Source organism: Lucilia cuprina, chromosome 4 (genome assembly GCF_022045245.1).
Source record: "Lucilia cuprina isolate Lc7/37 chromosome 4, ASM2204524v1, whole genome shotgun sequence".
Classification (NCBI taxonomy): Eukaryota; Metazoa; Arthropoda; class Insecta; order Diptera; family Calliphoridae; genus Lucilia; species Lucilia cuprina.
The window spans coordinates 9,276,544-9,302,291 of NC_060952.1; the positions used below are offsets into that span (position 1 = coordinate 9,276,544).

At 29.7% G+C, this 25,748-nt stretch overlaps 1 protein-coding gene and 2 non-coding genes across 7 annotated transcripts in view; 1 reads left to right on the plus strand and 2 right to left on the minus strand.

Annotated features, from left to right (window-relative positions):
- The window catches only part of LOC111685878 (aminopeptidase N), a 94,122-nt gene that overhangs the window by 597 nt on the left and 67,777 nt on the right, over window positions 1-25,748 (minus strand). For 3 of the 5 annotated variants that reach the window (XM_046948821.1, XM_046948820.1, XM_046948819.1), the window contains 10 exons: window positions 17,553-17,837; window positions 12,495-12,663; window positions 11,893-12,123; window positions 3,008-3,367; window positions 2,792-2,944; window positions 2,408-2,725; window positions 1,257-2,337; window positions 1,000-1,190; window positions 353-520; window positions 13-156 (listed from right to left, as the gene is read on the minus strand). In XM_046948821.1, coding sequence (XP_046804777.1) covers window positions 13-156; window positions 353-520; window positions 1,000-1,190; window positions 1,257-2,337; window positions 2,408-2,725; window positions 2,792-2,944; window positions 3,008-3,367; window positions 11,893-12,123; window positions 12,495-12,663; window positions 17,553-17,837 — 3,100 coding nt within the window. The remainder of the gene's footprint in view (window positions 1-12; window positions 157-352; window positions 521-999; window positions 1,191-1,256; window positions 2,338-2,407; window positions 2,726-2,791; window positions 2,945-3,007; window positions 3,368-11,892; window positions 12,124-12,494; window positions 12,664-17,552; window positions 17,838-25,748) is intronic. The other 2 variants (XM_046948822.1, XM_023448165.2) reach the window with 1 other exon arrangement.
- Trnaq-uug lies at window positions 232-303 on the plus strand. The gene has a single exon. It is a non-coding gene; the product is annotated as a tRNA-Gln (tRNA).
- Trnak-cuu lies at window positions 571-643 on the minus strand. The gene has a single exon. It is a non-coding gene; the product is annotated as a tRNA-Lys (tRNA).

Genomic DNA, 25,748 nt, shown 5'->3' on the forward strand with positions numbered 1-25,748 from the left:
TTAAAAACTTACTATTCTGCTATGTCTTTAATATTCGTTTGCAGGAAATCCAAAGCTATTTCGAAACCTATGGGATTTTCTGCCACCGCTTTAAATGCTCGTGCACCGTCTTGTTTTAAAATGCCCGATGTAGGGTTAATGGTCATATTTAAATATCTGCAAAAAAAAATTATATAGAAACATTTAGAGGGTTAATTATGAAACTATATTTTGGCCACTCGTTTTACATGCGGTTCTATGGTGTAATGGTTAGCACTCTGGACTTTGAATCCAGCGATCCGAGTTCAAATCTCGGTAGAACCTTCTCTTCATTTTTTTCTCATTATTTTTCTAAATTTTTTATTTTACTTACTTGGACAATAACCAAGGCTTGGTGGTGCAACCCAATGATGAGAGTATCTGTTCCTTTTCGGAGGCACTTGTAGTACGTTTGTATTGTTTATAGGCGAAATACCATTCTTGGAATGAACCCTCAGCCAAAGCAGTACAATAAATTGTTGGTTTCATATTGGGCGTAATACTGAAAATAAAAAATTTATATTTTGAAAAGAATTAAGAAAAAATTTACTGCGCCCAACGTGGGGCTCGAACCCACGACCCTGAGATTAAGAGTCTCATGCTCTACCGACTGAGCTAGCCGGGCATATGATTATGGGTGTCAATTTCTGTTTTTGTTAATAGTGTTGGAAATCGAAAAGAGTGTGGTGTGTTATTTTTATAATCAACAAAGTGTGGGTGAATCTTTTTTTAGCTAAAGGTGAGAACTGTAAAGTGGTGAATTTGTTTAGTACCTTCAGATTACAGAGTGAGTCATAATATGTTTTTTAAAGGTGCATATTTAGTACCCTTAGTTAACAAAGTGATTCATATCAATTCTTAAACTTTGATAATTCAGTTGAAATTCCCAGTAAAGTCATATTTGGTAATGAATAATATAAGTAGTTATTTCATAAATTACTTAGTAATAAGTTTTTAAATTCTATAATAAACAATACTTACGGATTTGATTTAGGATCAGCCATCCATTCTCTGTACTTAATATGGGCAGCATTATAGCAACGATCATATTTAAATTTACAAGCTAATCTAGCGACCAAAGCACGATGTTGCAACTGAATATGACTCTCATTATCAGGTTCTTGTAAACCATAACGATCAAAGGCAGGTCTAACCAAAAATTTCATAAAGGCCTAAAAAACACAGTGAAATTATTAATACAAACAAATATTTCCCCCCCAAAACCTTCTCAAACTTACCCTAAATGTCTCATAGGCAGGTTCACGATTCAACATATGAATCAAATAATTCAAACCCTGTTGAGCGGCCGACCACAATAGCTCATCATCGGTGGCAGTGAAAATTTCCATTAAAAATGTCAAAGGAATATCATAAGACAAATATTCCGCCTGAGACAAATGTAAAGAATCGTCTAAAAGTTGAGCTCTAGTTACACGTGGCAAAGAGGAGAATTTCTTTTTCAAGGCCAACCATGAAGTCATATCATAATTTACTCTATAATAACCCTGTCTATTCAAATTTAAATAAACAACATTTTCGGAATTATTATCAGAAGTAAAGGCATCTGTAATAACCAATTCATGGCCATTATCCATAAGCCAATGGGTGGGTATGCTGTCGCCTTTATGAAGTTCATCAGTTTCATAGGTGATTGGAACAATCCATTTACTATCATCGGACATATTCTTGGAGGGCAAGAGATAACGTTCCTGGGTAACAATCAAATCAGCATCTCTTCTTTCTACCGTCACCACTGGATAACCGGGCTTAGAGATCCAACTATCCATAATGCTCTTAATATCCATATCATCGGGTAAGGTTTTCTTTAAATGACCCTGTTTAGTCATATATTCCCACAAATCATTACGATCGGCATTTTCATAGGTAAAAGATTTCAACAGATCTTGTGTAGCATCTCTAAAAGCTTCATTGCCCACTATGGAATTTAACATTCTCAATAAAATCGTACTCTTGGAATAGGTAATAGGATCGAATATTCTTCTGATATCATTAGTAGATTTAACATCAAAAGAAATGGCATGAGAACTATTATCGGAATCGTGCTGCATGGATTCCTTGAATTCGAACACGGTGAAAGTATCCATAATTTCAAATTCAGGATGTACACTATTCAAGGCAATATAACTCATATAACAGGCAAAACCCTCCTTAAGCCATAAATCATTCCACCATTTGGGGGTAACCAAATTGCCAAACCATTGATGAGCCAATTCATGGGCCACAATTTGAGCTACATATTCCATATGTTCAGAGGAAGAGGCCTTCTCTAAATCTTCCGGTACCAAAAGAGCAGAATCTCTGTAGAATTGGGAAGAAGAAAAAAATTATTAATTATTTAAAATTGTTTTGGTGTATCTTTGAAAAATACCTAAAAGTTATTAGACCCCAATTTTCCATGGCACCAAAACCAAAATCAGGTACCGAAACTAAATCGATTTTAGGTAAACGATTTTTAATACCAAAATAACCCTCATAATAGGGTAAAAATTTGCGCACCAAAGAATAAGCATAACGGGTCATATCCTTATTTTCCGGTCTAGTCCAGATTTCCACACGAGGCACTAAATTGGCATCTACATCCGAAAAGTGTGACTTGACTAAATTAGATACAATAAAAGCTAAGAGGTAGGTAGGCATTTTGGGTGTGGTCATGAAATCATCACGAGTAAAACCGGGACGTTGGATGCTGCATTGGAAGAGCATAAATTAAATTAAATTAAGAAAATAATTGGTTATAAGAGAGTAAACCTACGAGCTATGATAAACGGGCATATTGGACAAAGCCATAGAAGTTCTAGTGGGTCTAATAATACTGACGGTAAAGTTTGCTTTCATATCGGGACGATCAAAACAGGGGAAAGCTCTGCGGGCATCTATGGGCGAAAATTGGGTGCTAATCATCCATCTGTAAAGAAATTTATTATCAGCTTTAATTTCTTTAAAGATTTTGTGAAAAAAAATAACTTACTCTTGTTTTCCTGTATCTACATTTACATAACTAGTCTTGTAAACTCCCTGTAATGTATCGGTAATTTGACTTACAAAGTCCATGCTTAATACCAATTTTAAGTCTTTTTCCTCGGCCAATGCTTTCGTCAAAGTCACCACAAATGTACTATTATCCAAACCATACTCGCTATCAAAATCCAATTCAATTTCTTCCAAACTGGTCTGATTTAAAGCTCTTATAACGCGTACATTTGAAATGGTGACATTATTAACATCTAGGACAATGGGCTCAAAGCTGGCAACACGTTCATCTCGTTTTATATGTATGGCTACACTGCCATTGTTAAGGGATTTTCTCAGATTGGGTTCGATAATGAGACTGTAAAGAAAGGAAAGTTTATTATTTATTGTCGAATTAAATGCAATTTCATAATGCGGATATTTTTATACTTTTATATTTATATAAAATTTTCCTTCACTTTTATATACCTACAGATATTTGTTTTAAGCGAAAACATACGTTTTATATCAACAATCAATAACAAATTCATGCAAAAACATAAATAAATTATTTTTATATTCAATTTAGCAGACAGTTGAAAAAATATTTATTTTAATTTTCTAGTTATTGATCGTTTTCTGTTGAAATGCAAACAAATGCAAAAATATTGTTCTATAAGCATCAGGAGAAAACAAAAAAGTGTTAAAAAATTTTATATCGTATGAGTTAAACAAATAATCGGAAAGATACTTTTCCGCATACACACGTCTAAATGCAAAAAAATCCAAAATATATATTTTTTTAAGAATAGTGCGACGAGTATGAATCCATTTTGAAAAAGTATGATGCTAATTATACCCGACCATTGTGAGAAGGGTATTATGCATTTGTGATCATATTTGTAACACTCAAAATTATTAGCTCTTCAACGATCTGAAGGTAAACCAATCGGCTCGGAGGCAGTTTTCGGTTCGATTAAGCTATGTTCGCACGGTTACAGATAGCAATTTTTAAGATAATTTGAACCAATACAATAAAGATACTTTTAAATGAACTAATATCTCTGCAAAACTACAGAGTTCCCATCAGGAAATGACTTGAAAGTCAATAATTCACTTATCACGCTCAAATTCTAAATCGGCGTCGCGTCTTGCAAAATATAACCTGACGACAACACTTTTATTAGATTTCGACAACGAATTGTTGCAATGTTGAACGTTGCATTGATAAAATTATATAGAGTTGTCGTACGTATGTATATACTTTGACAACGTACGTTATTGAAAAATTGTAAACACTTTGGTTTCAATTTGTGTATTTAACCCATGTGTCCATGTATCAAAAAATTGTTTAAAATATATTTTAAAATTAATATAAAAATCCTGTAAAAATTATTGAAATACATGAGGCATTTAGGTAATCCCAAACATCTCTTTGGTCTGATTCAAAGTCGTATGTCAATCAGGCATGGACTGACCATGTTAATTTTTTAAAAACACCATGTTGTAAATTTTATGTTGCCCCAATTAAGCTCAAAATAGCGAGAGTTTTTAAAACCCATTTCGAAAAGATTGCAGATTTTTTTCAATATTACTGTGAAATGAAAATTAATAATCGATAGTAGGGAACTGAGAATCGTTAAAAAATAATTATTTTTTTGTGTTAAGAATATTTACACGCAACCCCTGAGAGTTATGTATTTTCAAAAAAGGAGTCCACGGTACTATCTAATATTCGACTTACGTGGTTGTGACAATGTTTAATAGATAATTTTTAGTATACTCACTGATGTAGGGTATCATTTAAATCAGTCATACCCATATATACATTCTTACTTGTAATCTATTTAGGAAATACCGGAAATGTTTGTATTCAAATTCTTGCCACCGATTTGCAATTAAAATTGTTTTGTTCGCCTTTAAGTTGCAATATTTCGAATGCCAAAATGTCAATCAGTCAAAAGTGAGCAAATTTTTATTCACTTAGTAATGTTTTTGTATTTTCGTTCATTTGACGTAATTTCTAAATTGCATGCAATGCAAATAGATAATGCCATAATGATTGAAAAAAAGGTCAATGTAATGTGAATAGATATTTGTTTAAAAATTTTAGTAATTTTTTGATTGTTTTACTTAATTTCTAAAAATAATCTTATTAAATTTCAAATAATCATATTATATAAACAATATTTTGTTAGCGGATTTGAGGAATCTTTGAAAATTTGTCAAAACTTTCAAAATCTAGAATATGTTTTATAACCCATTTTAAAAGTTTTGAGCTTTAAGTGTATTGTTTTCTCTATTGATTAATATAAACTATTGTAACAACGGGTTCGAAAGACAATAGATATTACACTATTAGTATCAGTGTCTAATGAAGAATGGTTGGTACGTTTAAACCATGTCTAGCTTTTATCAAATCTACTTTCACAGGAAAATGTAAAACTTGAAACTCTGCACATAAAACAGTTATTAAAATCAATTACTTACAAACATGTCAATAATTCTAATGACATCAACACTTCATCAACGATGATTATTGATGTAATTTATTCGTCTTTTATTACTGTAAATGATGTCATTATGACTGTCTATAATAACCATAAAGTGATCATCGTTTAACATGAAATACTAAAAGGTGTCATAACACAAATAATTCGTAATTACTAGTTTGCATGTATTGAGATCATTCAGTTCAACTCTATACAAAAAAAAAGATCCCCAATCTTTACAGGGAAAATACGACAAGCATAAAAGAAACACGTTCTCATCAATAGAATGAATAGTATGTACCCGATCGTGACAAACAGTAGTGCTATAAGCGATCAACATCATCACAACAACATGTAATTACAATAAACTAGAGTCAGTCAGATATATAGTAAAGAAAAAAAAAACACAACAAAAACTTCAATACACAATCTTTAAATACTCGTCTTGAATTAATTGCTAATGATCACGTCATTGTTGTTTTAGTAGAAGTTGCAATAGTACTGACTTTAAACGATGACGTTTTGTATGATGGTAGAATGAATATGATCGTACATTTTTCAATTTATTACAAAAGAGAACTTCTTAGAATCAGCAAAAAAGTTAATAGCTTTGGCATACAAGTTCTGCTGTTATTATGTATGTATATTGGTTTTGACGTGTAATACCAGTGAGTGAGTATGAGCATTTATAATTTTAGTATTTGCCTAGTTTTATTATCAACGATCAGATAGATGATCATATTGCAGATAATAATGTTAAAGAATTTCTAAGCATTTACTTTTTTTTGAAACGACTAAAGCCGACAAATAGTGTAACGAGTTGGTATGATGGTTTAAAAACATATATATAAGATCTTTTAATAACGATCATTTTTGACGTTTTAAGAATTATGGCACCCATTTCAAAAATCTGTTTGTGAGCCAAATATTTTTTCTCGTTGTCAGTCTAAAATCTCTTGCTATAGTAGCCCCGTTTGCTACTATAGCAAGATGTCTACTATAGCAAGATGTCGTGATGTCTTTGGGCTTAAGCCCAAAGGAAAACACAATCGAAGGATAATCTCAACATCGGGTGAAATCAATATTTCGGTATCTTACGCCGATAGACGACCACCCTTATGATGCCATGAAAGATTGCATTATTTAAAATGCAATTAACCATCATCTCAGTCCGATCAATGGATCAGGATCCCTCTTTTATGAACTGATCCATGTGACAAAAGGATGTAGAAATTTAAAAAGGTAACTAAACCTCATAATTGCCACGACAATTAGTCGCGTAGCATGAATCAATATTCTCCAGCACCGAGAAACTTCCCCGAAGTATAAAAAGGCATACTAAATCAGTACTAATCTCCAGTATAACGAGACTTTCCCGATCTTTCATCAATTTTTGCATCATTTGCATTCCCATGATCATAAAGATCACTCTACGGGATGTGGGCAACCATTGAACGCTAACCAGACAATTCCCCAGCATATACCGCCGTCCTACTATACGACCGGTAAGAAATACCGATCTGGTTCAGGAATCCAGCATATGCTGCTTTGTACACAGACCTGTTATCCAATCCATTAGGATATATCAGTCCTTAAACAAACATTCTTTCCCTTCAATTTTGTGTATTAAACTACAGGCACTACGCGGATCCCGAAGAAACTTCAAACAATTGACCAGCCAGGACAAATCTTGCGGGCAACTGGCTGGCTGTAGTACCAAATTGGTGGTCTGGTTAGACACTATGCAAAATCATTCCAAGTCGAAGCTTAGGATGCATTTGACATCAACAGTTTATAGTCCCGGCAGACTTTTGGTATTGGTAGAAACTCTTTACACCGGAATTGCAATAACACCAAGATGGAGATTTCATCAAGGTAACACGCCCCCCGTGGGAGTAATGCTGACTATAAGTAGTTCTCATTAAAATGTATGTGGTTATGTAAGTACAACCCATTACAGAGCTTTTGCTGGGGAAAGCAAATTTTCAATCGCTGGCAGTGAACTGAGATCTTTTTCAACAAAATATTTTGTTGAGATTCTTAAGAAGTCAGTTCCTAGGGACACTCAACTTAATAAGTAATACAAGGATAAATTGACAAAAATATAGGACTTTCGTATGTATATTTTACAAAAAACTCTATGGGTTAAAAGTGTGTCGGCCTGTGTAATTTTTGGAGATTAGTTCTAGCTATTGACAAGTTTATTGACTATTATTTGGTTTAGTTTTAGCAATAATCTATGTTGTCTTAAAGGTTATAATGTTTGAAATTAGATCGGTATATATTTACATAGATCATAGAGTAGACTCTCTGCTTAAAATTGTGCAAATAAATAGGATACCTATGTTCATAAGATTCGTGCCACTGTATACAACTTCTGTAATACGCATTTAACATGAGAAATACGTATATGCAACATAAAAACTGAAAATTCTGTAAAACTAAACAATTTCTTTTGTAAAAAAAACCAAAGCGTATTTCCTGGTTACTGCTATCATCTTTAATTCCAATATAAATACATCAACGTTAGCTAACGTACTTACGATCGTCATGAACATACAACGTCAAATCATTAGACAACGCAACAGTAGACTACAATTTAACTATGGCAAACTATTTTTAAAAAAATTATAAGTTTTAGTTTGTCTTCTTCTTCTATTACCAATAACCAATTTTTTAACTGATTTTATGTTTGTATTTTTATCTTCTAATAAATGCAACATGTTTTTTTTAATTTAAGCGGTTCTTCTTTTAAAGTTTAAAAAAAATTATAATTGTTTAAATATATATAGAGAAAAGCGTGCGTGTTGTACACACTTAACTAAAAATTGATCTTCAATCTTAGAAAGAAACAAATACCGTTCAAAGACTTCAAATGTTGCACACATGTCATAATTATTTGCTACTACTTAGCTGCTGTTTGTTGCATACCAGCCAAGCTGTCAAAGGCAGACGTACAAAGATTTGTGTGGAAAAAAGTCTTATAGAAAACATGTTTTTCGATCAAAGAGAATCTTTATAGGAAAAATGAGTGTACAAACTGAATTTTTTCTGTAGCGCCCTGCGCTTAAAGTTTTCTGCTGTAGTTCGTAGTTGTTTGCTTATTTTATTGAAAGTAGCTGCATTCATTACTTTAACAGCTGTGGCATGTTGCCAATAATGTATGTCAGCAATAGATCTGCAAAAATAACAAAAAAAAAAAAAAAAAACATCGACAGCGGCATCGACATTAGTAACAATAACAAGAGTGAAAGAACAATACACAGCAATTTAACATTTTCAAATCGTGGCATTTGTGTAATGCACTGTGTATTGTTTTTATTCAATTTCAAAGTTTTAACTAAAAGCTAAACACAAAGAAATTTTTACGACTGTAGTTTGAGTCGTAGCAGTGTTCACTGTTAGTTTAAAGGCGAGATGATTATCAGTTTAGATACCCAGCAAAATATCTGTAAAAACCATTATTTACATAACTTACTATTTGATGACTACTACATAAAATGTGCATTACTTTTAAGTACTTCTATTACTACTTACATATACGAATACAGAGGGAAAAAGTAAGTACACAGAGGGGAAAAGAAATACGCCTGTTACCAATTTGGCTAAAACTTGTACTTATATAACAACTTACATTTTAATGACTACCACATAACATATGCATTACTTTCAAGAACATTTGTTACTACTTACATATAATCGTATACCTAAGTACATAGAGGGATAAAGAAATATATACGCCTGGGACCAATTTGACACCAAAATTTTCAATAACATCCATTGTCAAAGTACGTACATACTTACGACAACATTATGTAGTGTTGACAACACATCGTTGTCAACAATGCATCAATTCGCTGTCAAAATCTAAATTTTAACAACCGTGGTAAGATCAATATTGATCAACGGATTGTTGCATAGTGTTGTCGTACCTATGTTTAAAATTTGTCAACGTATGTTATTGAAAAACTATAAACACTTTGATGTCAATTTTATTTATTTATTTTTCTCTTTGTGTATTTTAACACTTATTTTTAGAATTCAACTTTAAAATTATAAGCAACGTTGTCAATAATCTAAATTTTATACACATGAGTTGTCTAAATGTTAACAAACGTGGTAAGCTCACTATTGACAACAGATTGTTGCATAGTATTGTCGTACCGATGTATATACTTTGTCAACATATGTTATTGAAAAACTATTAGCACTTTGGTGTCAATTTGGTTTATTTCTTTTTCTATAAAAAAAATTTCTTCGTGCATCTACTTTAAATTACAAGCTAAATTGCGTGCACCTACTTTTAGCTCATTATTTCGAAAATGTGTGTAATGTTTGCGCCTCTTGTTTTACATTACATTGTTAAATGCTTGTATTTACAATATAATTTTTACAACAAACCTGTATTTTGTCACTATTTTAATTAAGTGGTTATTGTTTATTTTTTTTTTGCTTATTTGTTTGTTTTTACTGATTTTATTTTTTAACAATTACGCTTTTTAGCATAATTTAAGGTGTATTTCAGAGCGTATAAATTAATATAATTGTGGTATGTGTTTGTTTTAAGTGTTGGCGTTTGAGGTGATGATACATTACAGTTCTATAAATTGCATTTTATTTAATAATTTTTGCGGTTTTAGATATAAGATAGTTTTACAATATACATTTGTTGTGGTTTTTTTTTAAATTATTTAAGAAATTCTGTATATCTTCTATATAAGGCCTAGAACCACAATCGTAATGATATTATTTTTAAATTGAATTTATTATATTTTGTAATGTTTATGTAATGCAAAAAGTTTTGCTTAGAAAATATTTCTAGATCTGTTTCTATTAATCACAAATATTTTTCCACTCTGAAATGTTTTAACCGCTTTTGACGATCTGGGGAATGATAGGCAACTACCGAATGTCGACCTGAAAATTCGACAAACTATACAGGCGGCCTAATGCGCGAAGAGTGAGAGACACTCAAATTATTTAGGAATCCTGCACAAGGACATCTTGTGCAGTAGTTTTGGGATTACCTAAATTTAGAGTTACCATGTCATGTATACTTTGTACAAATAATAATCATATGTAGGAGTAGAAATACAACGTTGCAGATGCGGAGATGCACTCCATTTACAGCTTGGTTACAATTAGAACCACAACCGTTGTCGAAAACGAGTTTCAATACATTTTGTATGGAGAGCAAAATATCGTCTTGTGGTTGCCAAAATACTTTTATTGTGATCTCTGGCGATCCTCTTATTATTCTATTAATGGAAGATATTAAATGAAATAAAAATAAATAAAATGAGAAAAAAAATTATGTCTGTTTATTCAGAATAATTTCTTAATATGGAATAAAATATAATTTTAAATCAAACATAATCATTTTGCTTTGATTGTTTTGTGAGTTGTCGCCAGCGGTTCCAATTGTAATCAAACAGTTAATTAGCATTTTCACTTGGAACCGGAAAACGCAACCACATTCGCAGGTTTGTATTTATGCTCTTAAATAAATGAAACACAAGAATAAATAATAACAAAATGGCTACAAATCCGCAGCCTTACTATAAACCGCAGGTATGTATTTGTATTCTAAATTGTAGAAGAAAGTAACATTTGTTATAGAATTTACAATCATGCGGCTGTGGAAACGGTTGTCAACCTTAGTCGTATTTTAAAAGTTTCTCTTGATATCAGAAAACGCATCCGCACGTTTGTATTTGTATTCTAAAATAAATTGTTGAGAAATACAGCAACGAAATGGTGAACACTAACGTTATCGGTTTAAACGCCTTTTAAAGATGACAGAGATAATGATCTAGTTGTTCTTTAATTATAACCTGAAGATCGTTTATCTGTATGCGAAAACTTATTATCTCTTTTAAATGTTCTATAAAATAAACTAGTCAACGGTTTAACCGTCTTAAAGAGATGACGGCGATAATAGGCTAGTTCCGGGAATTGGTTGTGAAATTTAAAAATTCCAAAGAAAATTATAGCGTGAGGAGGAAGAAGAGATATTGCTGCAAAAGGTACGATTTATTGTCACAACGCCTCAAGTATCAAAAATTTACCAAAAAAATGCATGATTTGGTCAAATATTTGACGCATTTATTTTCTTTCCACTTTAATTTTTGCCAAAATTTCAGCTTTAAAACAACCTTTTACATTAGGATAACAAACTGACAGCTGTAATGTGACAGGAAACAAACATTTATTCATTTAAAACAAATACATTACCAGTAAATGTGTTTAAAACAAGAAAATTGAGGTTAACATGTAAAATAAACAAAACAAAAACCTTAACTATACTAACACATATGTAAGCTTATTTCTACCAACACAAACAAAAAATGTAAAAAAGAAATAATTAATAAAACCACCATGCAGTTCACTGACTCACTAAACTTTTACTTACTTGTAATGTAACGGTAACCAGCCATCGAATAACTGTAGTTTACGATCTGTAAATTTGCCTTGATCCTCGCCGAATATATCATTATCGGGCGGTATATCACCAACAGGAGCAGGTTTATTATCGTACTTGGATTTGGGCAGTGGCATGCCCAACATACTGGCCGTCGCAATGGGACTAGTATTTTGTGGTTGTGATTGTATAGAATTTTGTACATTATGGCCGTTTGTGCAACTGAAAAGTAAAGTAGAAAATGAGAAAAGGATATAAAATTAAGTTATTTCTGATTTCAAACACTCCTTAAATATAGTTTACACCTTGAAAAATAAAAGTGAAAGTTTGAGATTTAAACACTCCTTTAGAGAAATAAAATAAAGATGGCAGGTAAAAATTAAAATTGATTTCCATTTCCGTAAAGTTTTGATTTTTCACCAAGGTTGTTGTATAATAAAAAAAATGCTTTTCAAATAAATGATTTATATCATAAACCACTAAAAAAGGTCATTTCTCTTTTTTTTTATTGACACAAAAACTCAGCTTTTTTATTTTTATCCACTGAGTCATAATTTATTTAAAGACTAAAAGTTAAAAAATAAAAAACTTACCTTTGAGGCATAGTGTTGACTGTCACGAAATACGTTATCAATATGGTAAATATAATGGCCAAAATTGTTATAATAGCGGTAAATGTGGCACAAGTTTTCGATACAAATATACCCGACGGTCTGCCATTAAACACATATTTTTGGCCATTTTTCGTTTTAAGTTGTCCTCCTGGAAATATAACAAAATTATAAAAAAATATTAAAAAAAACTATTGTAGACAATTTTATTAAAATTTAAATTAATTTTTGTGCGTGCGTATGCACATTTAAGAATATAATTGAGAGAACATCATTTATAATTTAAATCAATTGCTGTTGGGTGTTAAATTCAATCATAATATTTTTTTTTTCATATAAAATAAGTATTTCTTTAACAACTTGTGAGGCTGGTCTTGTCAGTGATAGTGTGTCTTTTCTAATTGTTTTCATATTGGAATAAACTATTTCTAGGAATTTTCTAGTGCTATTTTTTCATTTTTGCAAATATCATTTATTTTAAAGTTTCTTTTTCATTGAATTTCTAACAATTTTAATTTTATTGTTAAATTTCATTTTGAAATTGTATATTAATGAAGAATGACATTAATGGAATACAATTTTTAAACTTGTTTATTGATCAAATTATTATTGTTACTATTGTTGGTTAACGGCATTTTTATTGAAATGAACTGAAGAGGAATAGTTTCGTCTAACAGGAGCCAATTAGTTTAGTCAATTTGATAATGTCCATCTGTCTGTCTATCCGCAATCATCACTATACATTCTTCTGTTTTTGTTTGATTGTTTTTGATCTATATAGTCTATAGTTTACTGCAGAAGCGGATCCACTGGGATAAATAACTGTATTCTAGTCTATAATCTAGTTTATAGTATAGTCCATAGTCTAGTCCATAGTCTAGTCCATATTCTAGTCTATAGTCTACTCTATAGTCTAGTCTATAGTCTAATCTATAGTGTAGTCTATAGTCTAGCTTATAGCCTAGTCTATAGTCTAGCCTATAGTCTAGTCTATTGTCTAGTCTATAGTCTAGTCTATAGTCTAGTCTATAGTCTAGTCTATAGTCTAGTCTATAGTCTAGCCTATAGTCTAGTCTATAGTCTATAGTCTAGTCCATAGTCTAGTCTATAGTCTAGTCTATAGTCTAGTCTATAATCTAGTCTATAGTCTAGTCTATAGTCTAGTCTATAGTCTGGTCTATTGTCTAGTCTATAGTCTACTCTATAGTCCTGTCTATAGTCTAGTCTAGTCTATAGTCTAGCCTATAGTCTAGTCTATAGTCTAGTCTATAGTCTAGTCTATAGTCTAGTCTATAGTCTAGTCTATAGTCTAGTCTATAGTCTAGTCTATAGTCTAGTCTATAGTCTAGTCTATAGTCTAGTCTATAGTCTAGTCTATAGTCTAGTCTATAGTCTAGTCTATAGTCTAGTCTATAGTCTAGTCTATAATCTAGTCTATAGTCTAGTCTTTAGTCTAGTCTATTGTGTAGTATATAATCTAGTCTATAGTCTAGTATATAATCTAGTCAATAGTCTAGTATATAATCTAGTCTATAGTCTAGTACAAAGTCTAGTTTAAGTCATAGTCTGTATTCTAGCCTTTAGTCTGTAGTCCATATTTTAATCTGTAGTCTAGATTCTAATCTGTAGTCTGGTTTATAGTCTAGTCTATAGTCTGGAAATCAGATACTTTAAAATGAATAAATAATTCAAATGTACAATTATTTTGTGATAAAAATCTGTTTAAAACATAAGTAATATAATTGATGTGAACAATTAGATCATTATACAAAATTTAACTTCATTTGTATGCAATAAAAATTCTTTGAAACTATAAAATTTTATGACTTTTTATAACAGTTTAAACGTTTAGAAAATTAATTGAAAAAAGTAATAGCGTATAGTAGTAATTAAGACATTATTTAATAGCAGTTGGCAATATTTTTGAAAAATTTGTTAACAATTTCCTTTAAAAGTTTAGAATATTTGTTACTAAGCCAACAGAAACTTTCCAGTTTAGAAAACCCACCTTAGTATTTATTTCATTTGTTTACGTTTTTTTTTACTAAAAGATCATTAAACTCTTTTCAGTAGCATTAGTCACTTCACTTAATTTTATATATTTCTTTTTGTTTTTGTATTTTTTTAGTACTTTATTTTTCTTGAATTTTTATGACCACGACTACTGGCTGGTGGAATCTGTTCCAGAGTACTGTTACTTAAATATTTATTTGTTTTGTTTATTTTCTATTTTTATAACTTTTTCGATTTGGATTTTAGATTTGAATTTCAAAGTTTTGCATGGGCTCTTCCTTGTCTGAATATATGGAAGGCGATTGAGTGAGTGAGTTGTGCTGGATAAATTGGGTGTGAGTAATGTTTGTGTTGGGCCATACATACGTAAGTAGGGTGCCCACGTGCTTGGCATATTTTGATTTACACTAAAGAATGTACTATACATTTTGATATTGCTCTAATTTCAAGTTAGGGAACTTACTCTAATACATGTAGTATTGTGTATTTTATAAGAATAAAGAGTGTGTGCTGGGGTACTTAGCTTTTTGGAATTGAAATGTATGTATGTATTTTATTTTTGTAACATGAAGAATGTACTCTCCAATATGGTGGTAATGAACTTTTGTGATCCGTTGAAATAATAAGACCAATGTAGTGAAAAAATAGGTTAATTGCTCTTGCATTAATTTTATGTTTTTTATTGTTTTGTAGATAAAATTTCAAAAATTTTGAGAATATTTTTACAACTTTTGAAAGTAATTTTTGTAAATTGTGAAAAAGTTGAGAGTTTAGATTTCTTTTGTTTTACTTAGTTAGAAATTTTGGTAATTAAATATTTAGAATTTTGTTTTAATGAAGCTTTCTTAATAAAAATGAACTTTTTCATGGTTGGTCAAAATATGCATGAATTTCAGGTCTGGTTTACGTTTTTCGGAAATCGGAAGAATTCACTTTATTAGTTTCAAATTTAAATAACTGTATGAAATCCGTTAAACTTTTAACTTGCTAATGTAGTAGTAGAGGAAACGGCTGCATTTAATGTTTAGTGATGCATATAGGGCTGCTAAAGGTTTATTGGTAATATAAGTTAAGAACCAGCAGTGTAGTGGAATTTAGTTCGTGGATAGTAGTGAAAGTGAAATAGACAGTGTTGCAACTATTGATCAGTTATCTACAAAATAGTAAATCCGTGTCCCACCGGTTCATAATTTAAACCCTGACCTTATAAGTATGTCCACCTGGAATACATTCCTAATAAAATTTGTAAGACCCATTTTAGAGCCTTCTTTTAAGAAGTTTATCGATATTTATATATTCCTTATTTTTTTTAATTAATTAAATCTTTCTAAAAATCTAAACATTCCGATGTCTATGGACATCATCCGAAAATCAATTAAACGTTTATAAATAGTGTTCTAAAATCGGTAACAAATTCTCTGGAGATCAGACTATAGAGGTTCATTTCACTATATATTACAGTGTAGGCTCTACCTAAATGGAAAACACTTTTTCCTTTTACCAAGTCCTACGGTTTACTTTTATGCGTGAAAGGTTTAAAATCATAAGACTGGACCCAAAAATACCACAAAGATCGGGAATAGTATTAGAAATGAAAGAGACTGAAATTGAATAAGTACAATAAAGTAAATCCGTTGATATCAATCCGTAATTTAACTCAGACCCTATAAGTAGTATGTTCTCCTGGAATACATTCCCGATCAAATTTAGTTAAGGATCTCTTTTAAAAGTAGTCTGTCGACATTAAAATAAACTTCTAAAATCTTTGTGCTAATTAATGAATTTTTTAGCAAATCTTGTAGAATTTGGTCTTTGGAATTCAGCTGATATATTGGTATATCCCAAAACCATTTTAATCGTTTATAAATCTTGTGATAATATAGTAAACTTTCTGTAAACTTATGTGATGCGACAATGTACTGACAATGAAAAGTTATTAGCAATAGATAAATTGTCAGTTCAGACACTTGTAAGAAAACCTTACATTGCTAGACAATAAAATTATCTTTCAACAAATATTGTCAGTTCACACTGTTGTCAGATTGTTGCTTGATAAAAGTTGCCAGATCTAATTTAGGTGCATATGTTTTTTCCGACAAAAAGTCGCACATATGATAAAAGGAATACTTTGAGGTGGGTATATTACAAATATTTGTATAAGTTACATACATCTGTTTTTTGTGGTGTAGGGTATAAAAAGTCAAGTCCAATACTTGATTGCTTCAAAAAAATCGCATCCATATTTTGCGATATTTATAATGATCAATAAATCACTCCGAAAAAGAATAACTAATAAGACGTGCAAATTTTAGTATTTTGTTTAAATTGAAATTTCAAAATTGTTTTTATTAATATAAATTTTAATATTGCTGTTTTAGTATGTGATATTTATTAGCCATGCCATATGTACAATTGAATGCCTAATATTGTAAATTGTCTATGTTAATAAATTTAGCAGTCAACATTAATTTACGTAATAATTTTGATTACGAATTATGAGGGTATTGAATTTATTATTTTAAAGAAAAAATGCAAAAAAAATTGTATTATAAACAAAAATTGATTTAAATTTGTTTAGAAAATAATGCGGAAATAAATTGAAGAGAATATAATTCAATTGAAAAAAAAAACATTTTGTTTAAATAAATTTCCAATTTAAATTTTAAAATAAACATTACAAAAAAGAAAACAACAGGTGGAAAAAGACAGATAATTGAGATTTCTTTTTCAGCAGAAGAAAAAAGCTAATTTTGAAAAAATTTTGTAATAAAGATCAAAGTGTTAAAAAGGTTAAAAAACAATATATTAGGTGTTAGAAAATGTAGAAAAACTATAATAAAAAAAACTATAAAATTGTTAGAATAAATTTCCACATGTTGTATATGTGTGTGGGTTGGTTTGGTTGTTTGGTTCTAAATTAATTTAACAATTCAATTGAAAAATTATAATAAAATTTAAAAAAAAGAAAAATATAAATACAATGCAATTTCATTCCGATTTAGAAAAGAAAAACAATAAACAACATACCCATAAACTTTTCCTTAGAATAATATTCAAAATAAAATTTTTCACGTAATTTATTTGTATCATTGCGCCAATTAAAATCGCGTAACTTTTGCATAAAACCTGGTTCTTTATTTAAAGGTTTAACAGTGCTTTCATAAGCCGGTGCCAATAGTTCTGATTCTCCGGGATATAGGGACAATTTAACCGTTGTTGCTGGGTCTCGGTCACTTGATTCTAATGGTGCGTTTGGGTCCATGTGAGTGTTGTTTGATGAGTGGGGTGATTGTAATGATTGTTTATGATTCGCTGTAAATGGAGAAAATGAGAAGAATAATGGAAAATGATAGTTAATTAAAACAAAAAAACGATAGACAGGACACAAATGAATGCTAAGATTAAGAATGGCAAATTAAATTTTTTTGTAGTTAAGTAGTGTTGAGGTAGAATTTTGAAAATAAAAATGTCCTTACCCATGATACAATTAAAAATTTATTTTAGATTTATAAAAGAAAATTTTATTAAAAATTTCTTTTATTAATTAAATTCAATATTGTATTATGAATAAGATGTAAAATGCTGAAATGATTATGATAATTAAAATGAATAAGACAAATGAAAAATTACGTTAAAGAAGTCATGAAATGATGTAATTCCTTTTAGAGTAATCATCAGATCAGATTCGGGCTTTCAAATGTAGATTTTGAAATTCTATTAATTACGAATAATTTTATTTAGTAAGTATTCAAAAATTTAGTTTTATTATTAAAATTTATATAATTGATAAATTTCTTCCTCTGGTTTCTCCTTGATATTTAGGACAAAATTAAACTATAGGCTAGATTATAGACTAGACTCAAGCCTTAACTATAGACTATACTATATACCAGACTACAGACTAGTCTATAGACTAGAATGTCGACTTAAGAGTAGACTATAGACTGTAAAAGACTAGATCATAATCTATAATATAGACTAGACTAGACTAAGGACTAGACTAAAGACCAGACTAAAGACTAGACTAATAACTAGACTAAATACTAGACTAAAGACTAGACTATAGACTAGACTATAGATTAGACCAAAGACTATAGCTTAGACTTTTGACTAAACTATAGACTAGACTATAGACTAGACTATAGACTAGACTATAGACTAGACTATAGACTAGACTATAGACTAGACTATAGACTAGACTATAGACTAGACTATAGACTAGACTATAGACTAGACTATAGACTAGACTATAGACTAGACTATAGACTAGACTATAGACTAGACTATAGACTAGACTATAGACTAGACTATAAACTAGACTATAGACTAGACTATAAACTAGACTATAGACTAGACAATAGCCTAGACTATAGACTAGACTATAGACTAGACTATAGACTATAGACTAAACTATAGACTAGACTATAGACTAGACTATAGACTAGACTATAGACTAAACTATAGACCAGACTATAGGCTAGACTATATACTAGACTATAGACTAGACTAGACTATATACTAGACTAGACTATAGACTAAACTATAGCATATATAGATTAGATTATAGACCATGTTTATTTCATCATGAAGAATTTTACAAAAAATGTCAGCAAAATTTAAATTTTTTTTATCACTTTCGTAATCTGTGATATGCCTTAATAATATTTTTAAGTGTTTTTTCAGTCTATTCTTTATTTGCGATATTTGTAATCTTATATTATTTGTATATTCTGTGTAGGCACTTAAAATCAATTATATTTTTTTATTAAATCAATATCGGGCTTCAAATTTCTATTTAAAATAGTTATAAACAAATAAACAAAACAGCTTTAAATAAACTAATAATTAAATTTAAGACTTAAAAGTTTATTTGTTTAATTTTAAATAAATATTTACGAAATAGTTTTTTTTTTTTCTTTAAAATACAACAAAGTCTACTTAGGAGTTAAAAACTGCGTTTCTTTGTTAAAACTAAAAAAATCTCTGTTAAAAAGGAATACAAATTATATATTTATTTTAGTTTTCCACAAGATTTTAAAATTTATATTAAAACAAAATTTTATATTTTATGTACATATGAACTTCCTGTAAAATATTGACTGGGAAACTAAAATTTCTGTTGAGCTTCATTTTCCAAAGAAAACTAAAACCACAAAAATCTAAAATATTTTCAACTATTCGCACTTCGACTGAATATTTGTGAAAATAAAAAAAAAAATATTTCAATTTTAATTCATTTCAATATTGGTTCAATGAACTTGTGCTAAATTTAGCCAACACACAATAGTTTACTTTTAAAAATATTTTTTTTTTGTGTTTGCAATTTTTTTCTATTTATTCCTCTAAACCCTCGCACTGAAATTTACTTAAAAAAACTCATTTTGTATGAAGAGTATTTTCTTTGGCGTTCATTTTTTTTCAAAGGCGCCAACAGCATTACAATTGAAGAGAATTAAATGTTTTTGTTGTTGGTATTACTAAATAAAATGCATTTTTACAATTTAAAACACCAACCAACTAAAAAAAAAAATCGCGTATAAAATCGTTAATGAGCCGTGACGTTTTAGAACATGAAATTCAATTTAAAAATCATGTGAACGCGACACGCGTTAATGCATTTAATAGCTAGATGATCTGTTGTTAATTCCTTACTCTATTGTTGTTGTTTGAGTCATTTTTCGTAAAAGATCAATTTTCAATTAGTGAGTTTCTATAGTTTGAGTATTTGTTTTGATATTGTGGTTAAATTACTTTTTGTTTATTTTTGATTGACAATATTGATGTGTTCAGTTGTGTTTCCGTTTGTGTGGCAAAAATAAGTAATTTAGCGTAAAATTCATTTATTTTTTTGTTTATCTAACAAATTGCAATTTAGCTATAAAATTCCATTGTAAAGTTGCAATATGTGTGGTCTTAGGCAATTGAATTTAGTTTGCAAGTGTTTTAAAAATGTTACACAAAAAGAAAAATTCAATACAGTTTAACTCAGAATCAGGCTCAAAATCATTTGCTGAGTCGATTAAACTATGTCCTTCCATCCGTCTGTCCATGTAATCCTTGTCGTAATTTTGAAGATAATTCAATGAAATTTGGCACATGATCTTCTTTGAAGACATGATCCCAGGGACAAAGCATATTGAAAATAGTTCACATCGGTCCATTATTTCACCAGCTTTGTTCGTCCGCCTGTCCATATAAAACTTGTAATCAAACTACAGGTCGCAATTTTTAAGATAATTCAATGGTACATGATCATTTATGATGACTTGATCCCAGGGACAAAGCCTTTTGAAATGGTTAACATCGGTCCACTATTTCACCTAGATCCCATACAACTGAACCCGCTGAATCGGGTAATTATGTTTAATATACCTCGACAAAAAGCTCCTAAACCGGTTCTATACTAACCTTGATGACCCTAGCCCCTATAAAAGCCCCCTGCAAAATTTAACTTAAATATCCACACGTACTTCCCATTTAGTTAATAATATATTTGTAATCAATCGAGTTGAAATCAAAACCACTTTGGTATTAATTCAAGCTTTTGCATTCTTAAATAATTCATATTTTTATATCAAATCAATTATGAATTTTAATAGCTAATCGATCTGTACTTGAGTCAGCACAAGTGTGCTGAAAGTAGGAATAGGGTCCACTTGGAAGATATGTATTTTGGTTTTCATATAGCGTGTTTCCACTCCATGCTTACGTCCTTCGATCTGTGTTCTATTTTGCTTTCAATGGACAGAAAGACAGACGAATAAGACAAAATCAGTTTAGAGTTAAATAATCGACTTTGTCATAGAGTCAAATATATAACCAGGTGCTCCGATTTCAAAAAATTGGGTTAATGCTAGGGCGTGATTTACTTTAATAACATGATTTATATGTAGGACTGTTGTACAGATATCAGGTCAAATATACATCCAGAATGTATATAGTTTTGTGCGTCGATTTCAAACAAAATAGGCTTTGTGCTTAGACGTCGAACTATATACTTTGTTTAAAATTTTTGCATGTTGGACTTAAGGGCATATAGGCAAAGCTTAATCGGATCAGAAGATGATTCTAATATACTTTATAAGGTGGGTGTAGGTGAAGGGTGGACCAATATTGCAGAGTGTTACAAACATCAACACAAATGTTCTATCCACTAAAGTGGTGTAGGGTATAAAAATAGCATTTTGTTGCAATCCCGATTAATATAATTATAGAATTCCATACATTTATAAATGTTTAACGAAAAATCTTTTTAAATAACTTTATAAATGTGTTTTCAACACAATTTATTTTTAAATCACGTGACTAAAATACTTAGAGAATCGATGATGAAATAATTAACATTTTACTTAATAAAAATTTAATTATAGTTACATGTTGTTATTTCATTTCTAGGTATTTTTGTGCAAATTTTGTTTTAATTAGTTTATTTTAAAGTTAAAAAAACAACAGTTTAATAAAGATTATAAAATTGTCATTTAAAAAGTTTATTGACATTGATAAATTGCTTTTTTGGGACTAAAACTACCCAGCAAAAACTTTTAAATCATTATCTTTGCATTGCGATGTTATTGGAGGTATAGCACAATTGCTTACAAGTAATTAGAAAAGTCAGTCAATATAAATCGTGTGAAAAAACATTACCTTTATCATAACGCAGAAGGTGACTAACGAATTAGATAGCATTTATAAAACACATGTTTAACAAGACATTACTAAACTACTTCTATGTAAGCTACTTCTATGATAGGTATGTGGTTACAATTGCAAGTCATTATTAAGTTTTTGCTGGATACTATAAGTTGTTTCCCTTCAATTTCTTTAATTTGCAAGGGTTTTATATATGTTTTTTTTTAAATTCTTACAATTTGACTTAAAAAAATCATTAAGAAACTTCAAAATTATTTTAATTTTAAGCAGAAAATTTATGTCAGACTTTAATTGTAGTTATTTTTTATTTCTTCTTAAATAAATGAGGTCACTATTTTATTGCGAAAAGAAAATAACTTGCAACAGTTGTTTCCTTATGTTGCAAAACTTGGCATTCTTTCTGTTTGCAAATGTCCAAACTGTGACCTAAATAAAGAGTGATCCTCAATATTTATTTAAGTGAAATTTATTGTTTGTTTTAATTAATCACATAAATTGTGCTGAGAATACAAATTTTGGAATGAAAACACAAAATTGAGTGAAAACGAATGGTATTAATGAAGAATATTTATCCTTATTTTATGCAAAAATGTGATAAGTTGCAGAAATTGAAAAAAATCTACACTGCTTCTTTAATATATATATTTTTTAACTTATTTACAAAGGGAAAAAACCGGTTGATTAATACCGAAATTACCACTTTTTTAATATTTTTAAAAATTTAAATACACCCAGTTATCATAACAATAACGCATTGTTATCATTCCGATTACGCTTTGTGTCGCGCTGGCGATGCATTGTAGTAACTTCGGCCACAAATCGTTTGAGAACTATCGGTACATACTTTGACAACTTATACATCATAGTAAATTTGACAATGCATTGCCATAACAACAACGAATTTTTGTTATTTCGATTACGCTTTCCGTCACTTTGGCAATGCATCGTTGTAACTTCCACCATAAATCGTTGCCATTTCGACAACGCAAAGTTCTGTTTGACAACAAAGTATTGTCTCGTCTATTTTTTATATTTTTTGTAGAATTAAGAACTATCCCTACATACTTTGACAACAGATGTTATTGAGAAATTATAAACACTTTGATGTCAATTTGTTAACAGACGTGTATAAATTTAAAATGTCTTTTTTTCCTCTGTGTACATTGTTGGTATATGTTACTTATGAAGTTTTTGCGCTATGCTATTTTTATTCAAAAGGGTTTTTCTAGGATTTTTTAAATAATTGAAAAGTCAATCAATTAAAAGATTTAATGAAACATTATAAATCAAAATAAATTAATTAATTCAACAAGGCCTACAATTAAAATAATGACAAATTAACACTTGAAATTTTCAAGTGAGTTAAAACTGATGTCATTCCACTTTAAACAAAATACAGTCATTCATTCCTTTATGTATGTATATATCATCATTCATAAAAAATGATATAAAACCACAATTAAAATAATTTTCCAATTCAAAGAATCCCAAACATATTAATTACATGCGTCGTATAGTAAATAGAAAATATAGAAGTAATTACGGTATTTTTGATACGAATAACAGTAAATTAAATATCAGCAGATGTTCATATATCAAATCAAAAAACCGCAAAACTATTTTCCAAACAAAAGTTCAGTAAACTTTATTAAATATTTAAAGTATTTGTTTCTAATAACTATTGCTAAATAATACAATAATCTTTATTGTTACCAGTAATCATATAGAAATAGCAATTTATAGCTGTATTTGTTTCTATAGATTTTATAGTTATTTAATATTAAACAAAAATATTTTTTTACCACCAAATGGTTTAAGTATAAAATTACCAACATTTTTTTTAACTTAAAATTATATAAGTATTAGTTTACCTTATTTCTTCCATACTAACTGTATGATTATTTTATTAAATCAACTTAGCATAGACCCTGATCATTATCTTGATCACCATTATTAGCTTGGTGATCTGTCTCTTTTAAGCATTATCCATAATATTGTAATGCTACACACCCAGTTTTTTTTTTTTTTTTTTGCTTTGCAAACTATTGGGTTTTATTTAACCAATACCTGGTAAATTGTCTTAAATCTTTGTCCATCTTTGTTCGCAAACTTTCGTTATATTCTACCTTAGATACTTTATCCATTATTTATATGACAGTTATGTGCTATATGCGTTTTAGATTGCTGATTTTATTTCTCCTTTGTGTGAAGTTGGGAACACTCTACTTTAAGTCGATTGAAAATTATGATGCAGTTTGAGAGAGTTTTCTTAATTAATTGCAAATAGTTACAAAATATATAAAATTAATTTGGAAACCCAACCCCATATAGCAACCCCCATATTTATAAATGCTTAATAATGTTATTGATGGTTTATTGTAGGAATTTTGTGTGGAAAATGTGCGTCATAAACATAAAATAAGGAATTACTATCTTTACGATTACGGGGGTAATCGATTGCTAATCGAGTAAAGTGATGCTATATGAGAACGGGGATAATTATGCACCTATCCTTGATATTTTGATTCTTATGAAACTTATTTTTGTCGTATTCCTTTGCAAGCTATATTTGAATTCTTAAGTTAATTGTACATTTTCTCGTGTTCAGGTATAAAAATATCACAGTATCCCCAAGACTTTTAGATTAATCTAGATTCATCTATGGACTTAGTCAATTCTAGTCCATTGGCAGGGACGAAAATTAGCTAATAGACTAAGACAACATTTTATTTTATGAAAGGTTTATAAAACAAATTTTCCATACAAAATGTATAAGGCCTTAAGTAGTATATTGGACTATATACTAGTTAATAGACTTGTTAATATACTGGCCCAAAGACTTGTCTATGAGAATAGTCAGTCGAATACTCCCTAGAAAAGTGCATTGACTAGAAATTTATATTCCACAGAGTCGTATATAGTTTAGACAGACTAGTCGAAAGATATTAGAATAGTGAATTGACAAATCAATAGACTAAACTGGTTCATAGGCTAGTCCATAAAACATGCGATCGACTATTCAATATAGTAGTTCATTAAGAAGTCAATAGATTATAAATATATTAGACAACAGACAAGTCCATAGAAGAAACATATTACATAGACCTGTCAATAGACCATTCATTAGTCGATGGAGTAGCCAATACTATAGACATCGAGTAATCAATAGATTAGTCCATAGAATAGACAATCGACTAGGCCGGTAAAAAGTTCATTGACTAGTCCTTAGAATACTCAATAGACTTTTCTATAAAATGGTCAATAGACTACTGCATAGCCTAGTCAATATCACCAGTCAATATATTAGTCCATAGAGTAGTCAATAAAGTAGTCAACAGACTAGTCCATAGTCTTTTCTACTTCATAGATTAGTCGGTGAACTATAGATAGATAGGAAATTTAGTTCTTTAGTCCATAACAATTAATCTTAGAACTTATGTGTATTTAACCATAACAATTAATCTTAGAACTTATGTGTATTTAACCTAGAACTTATGTATGTATGTATGTATGTATGTATGTATGTATGTATGTATGTATGTATGTATGTATGTATGTATGTATGTATGTATG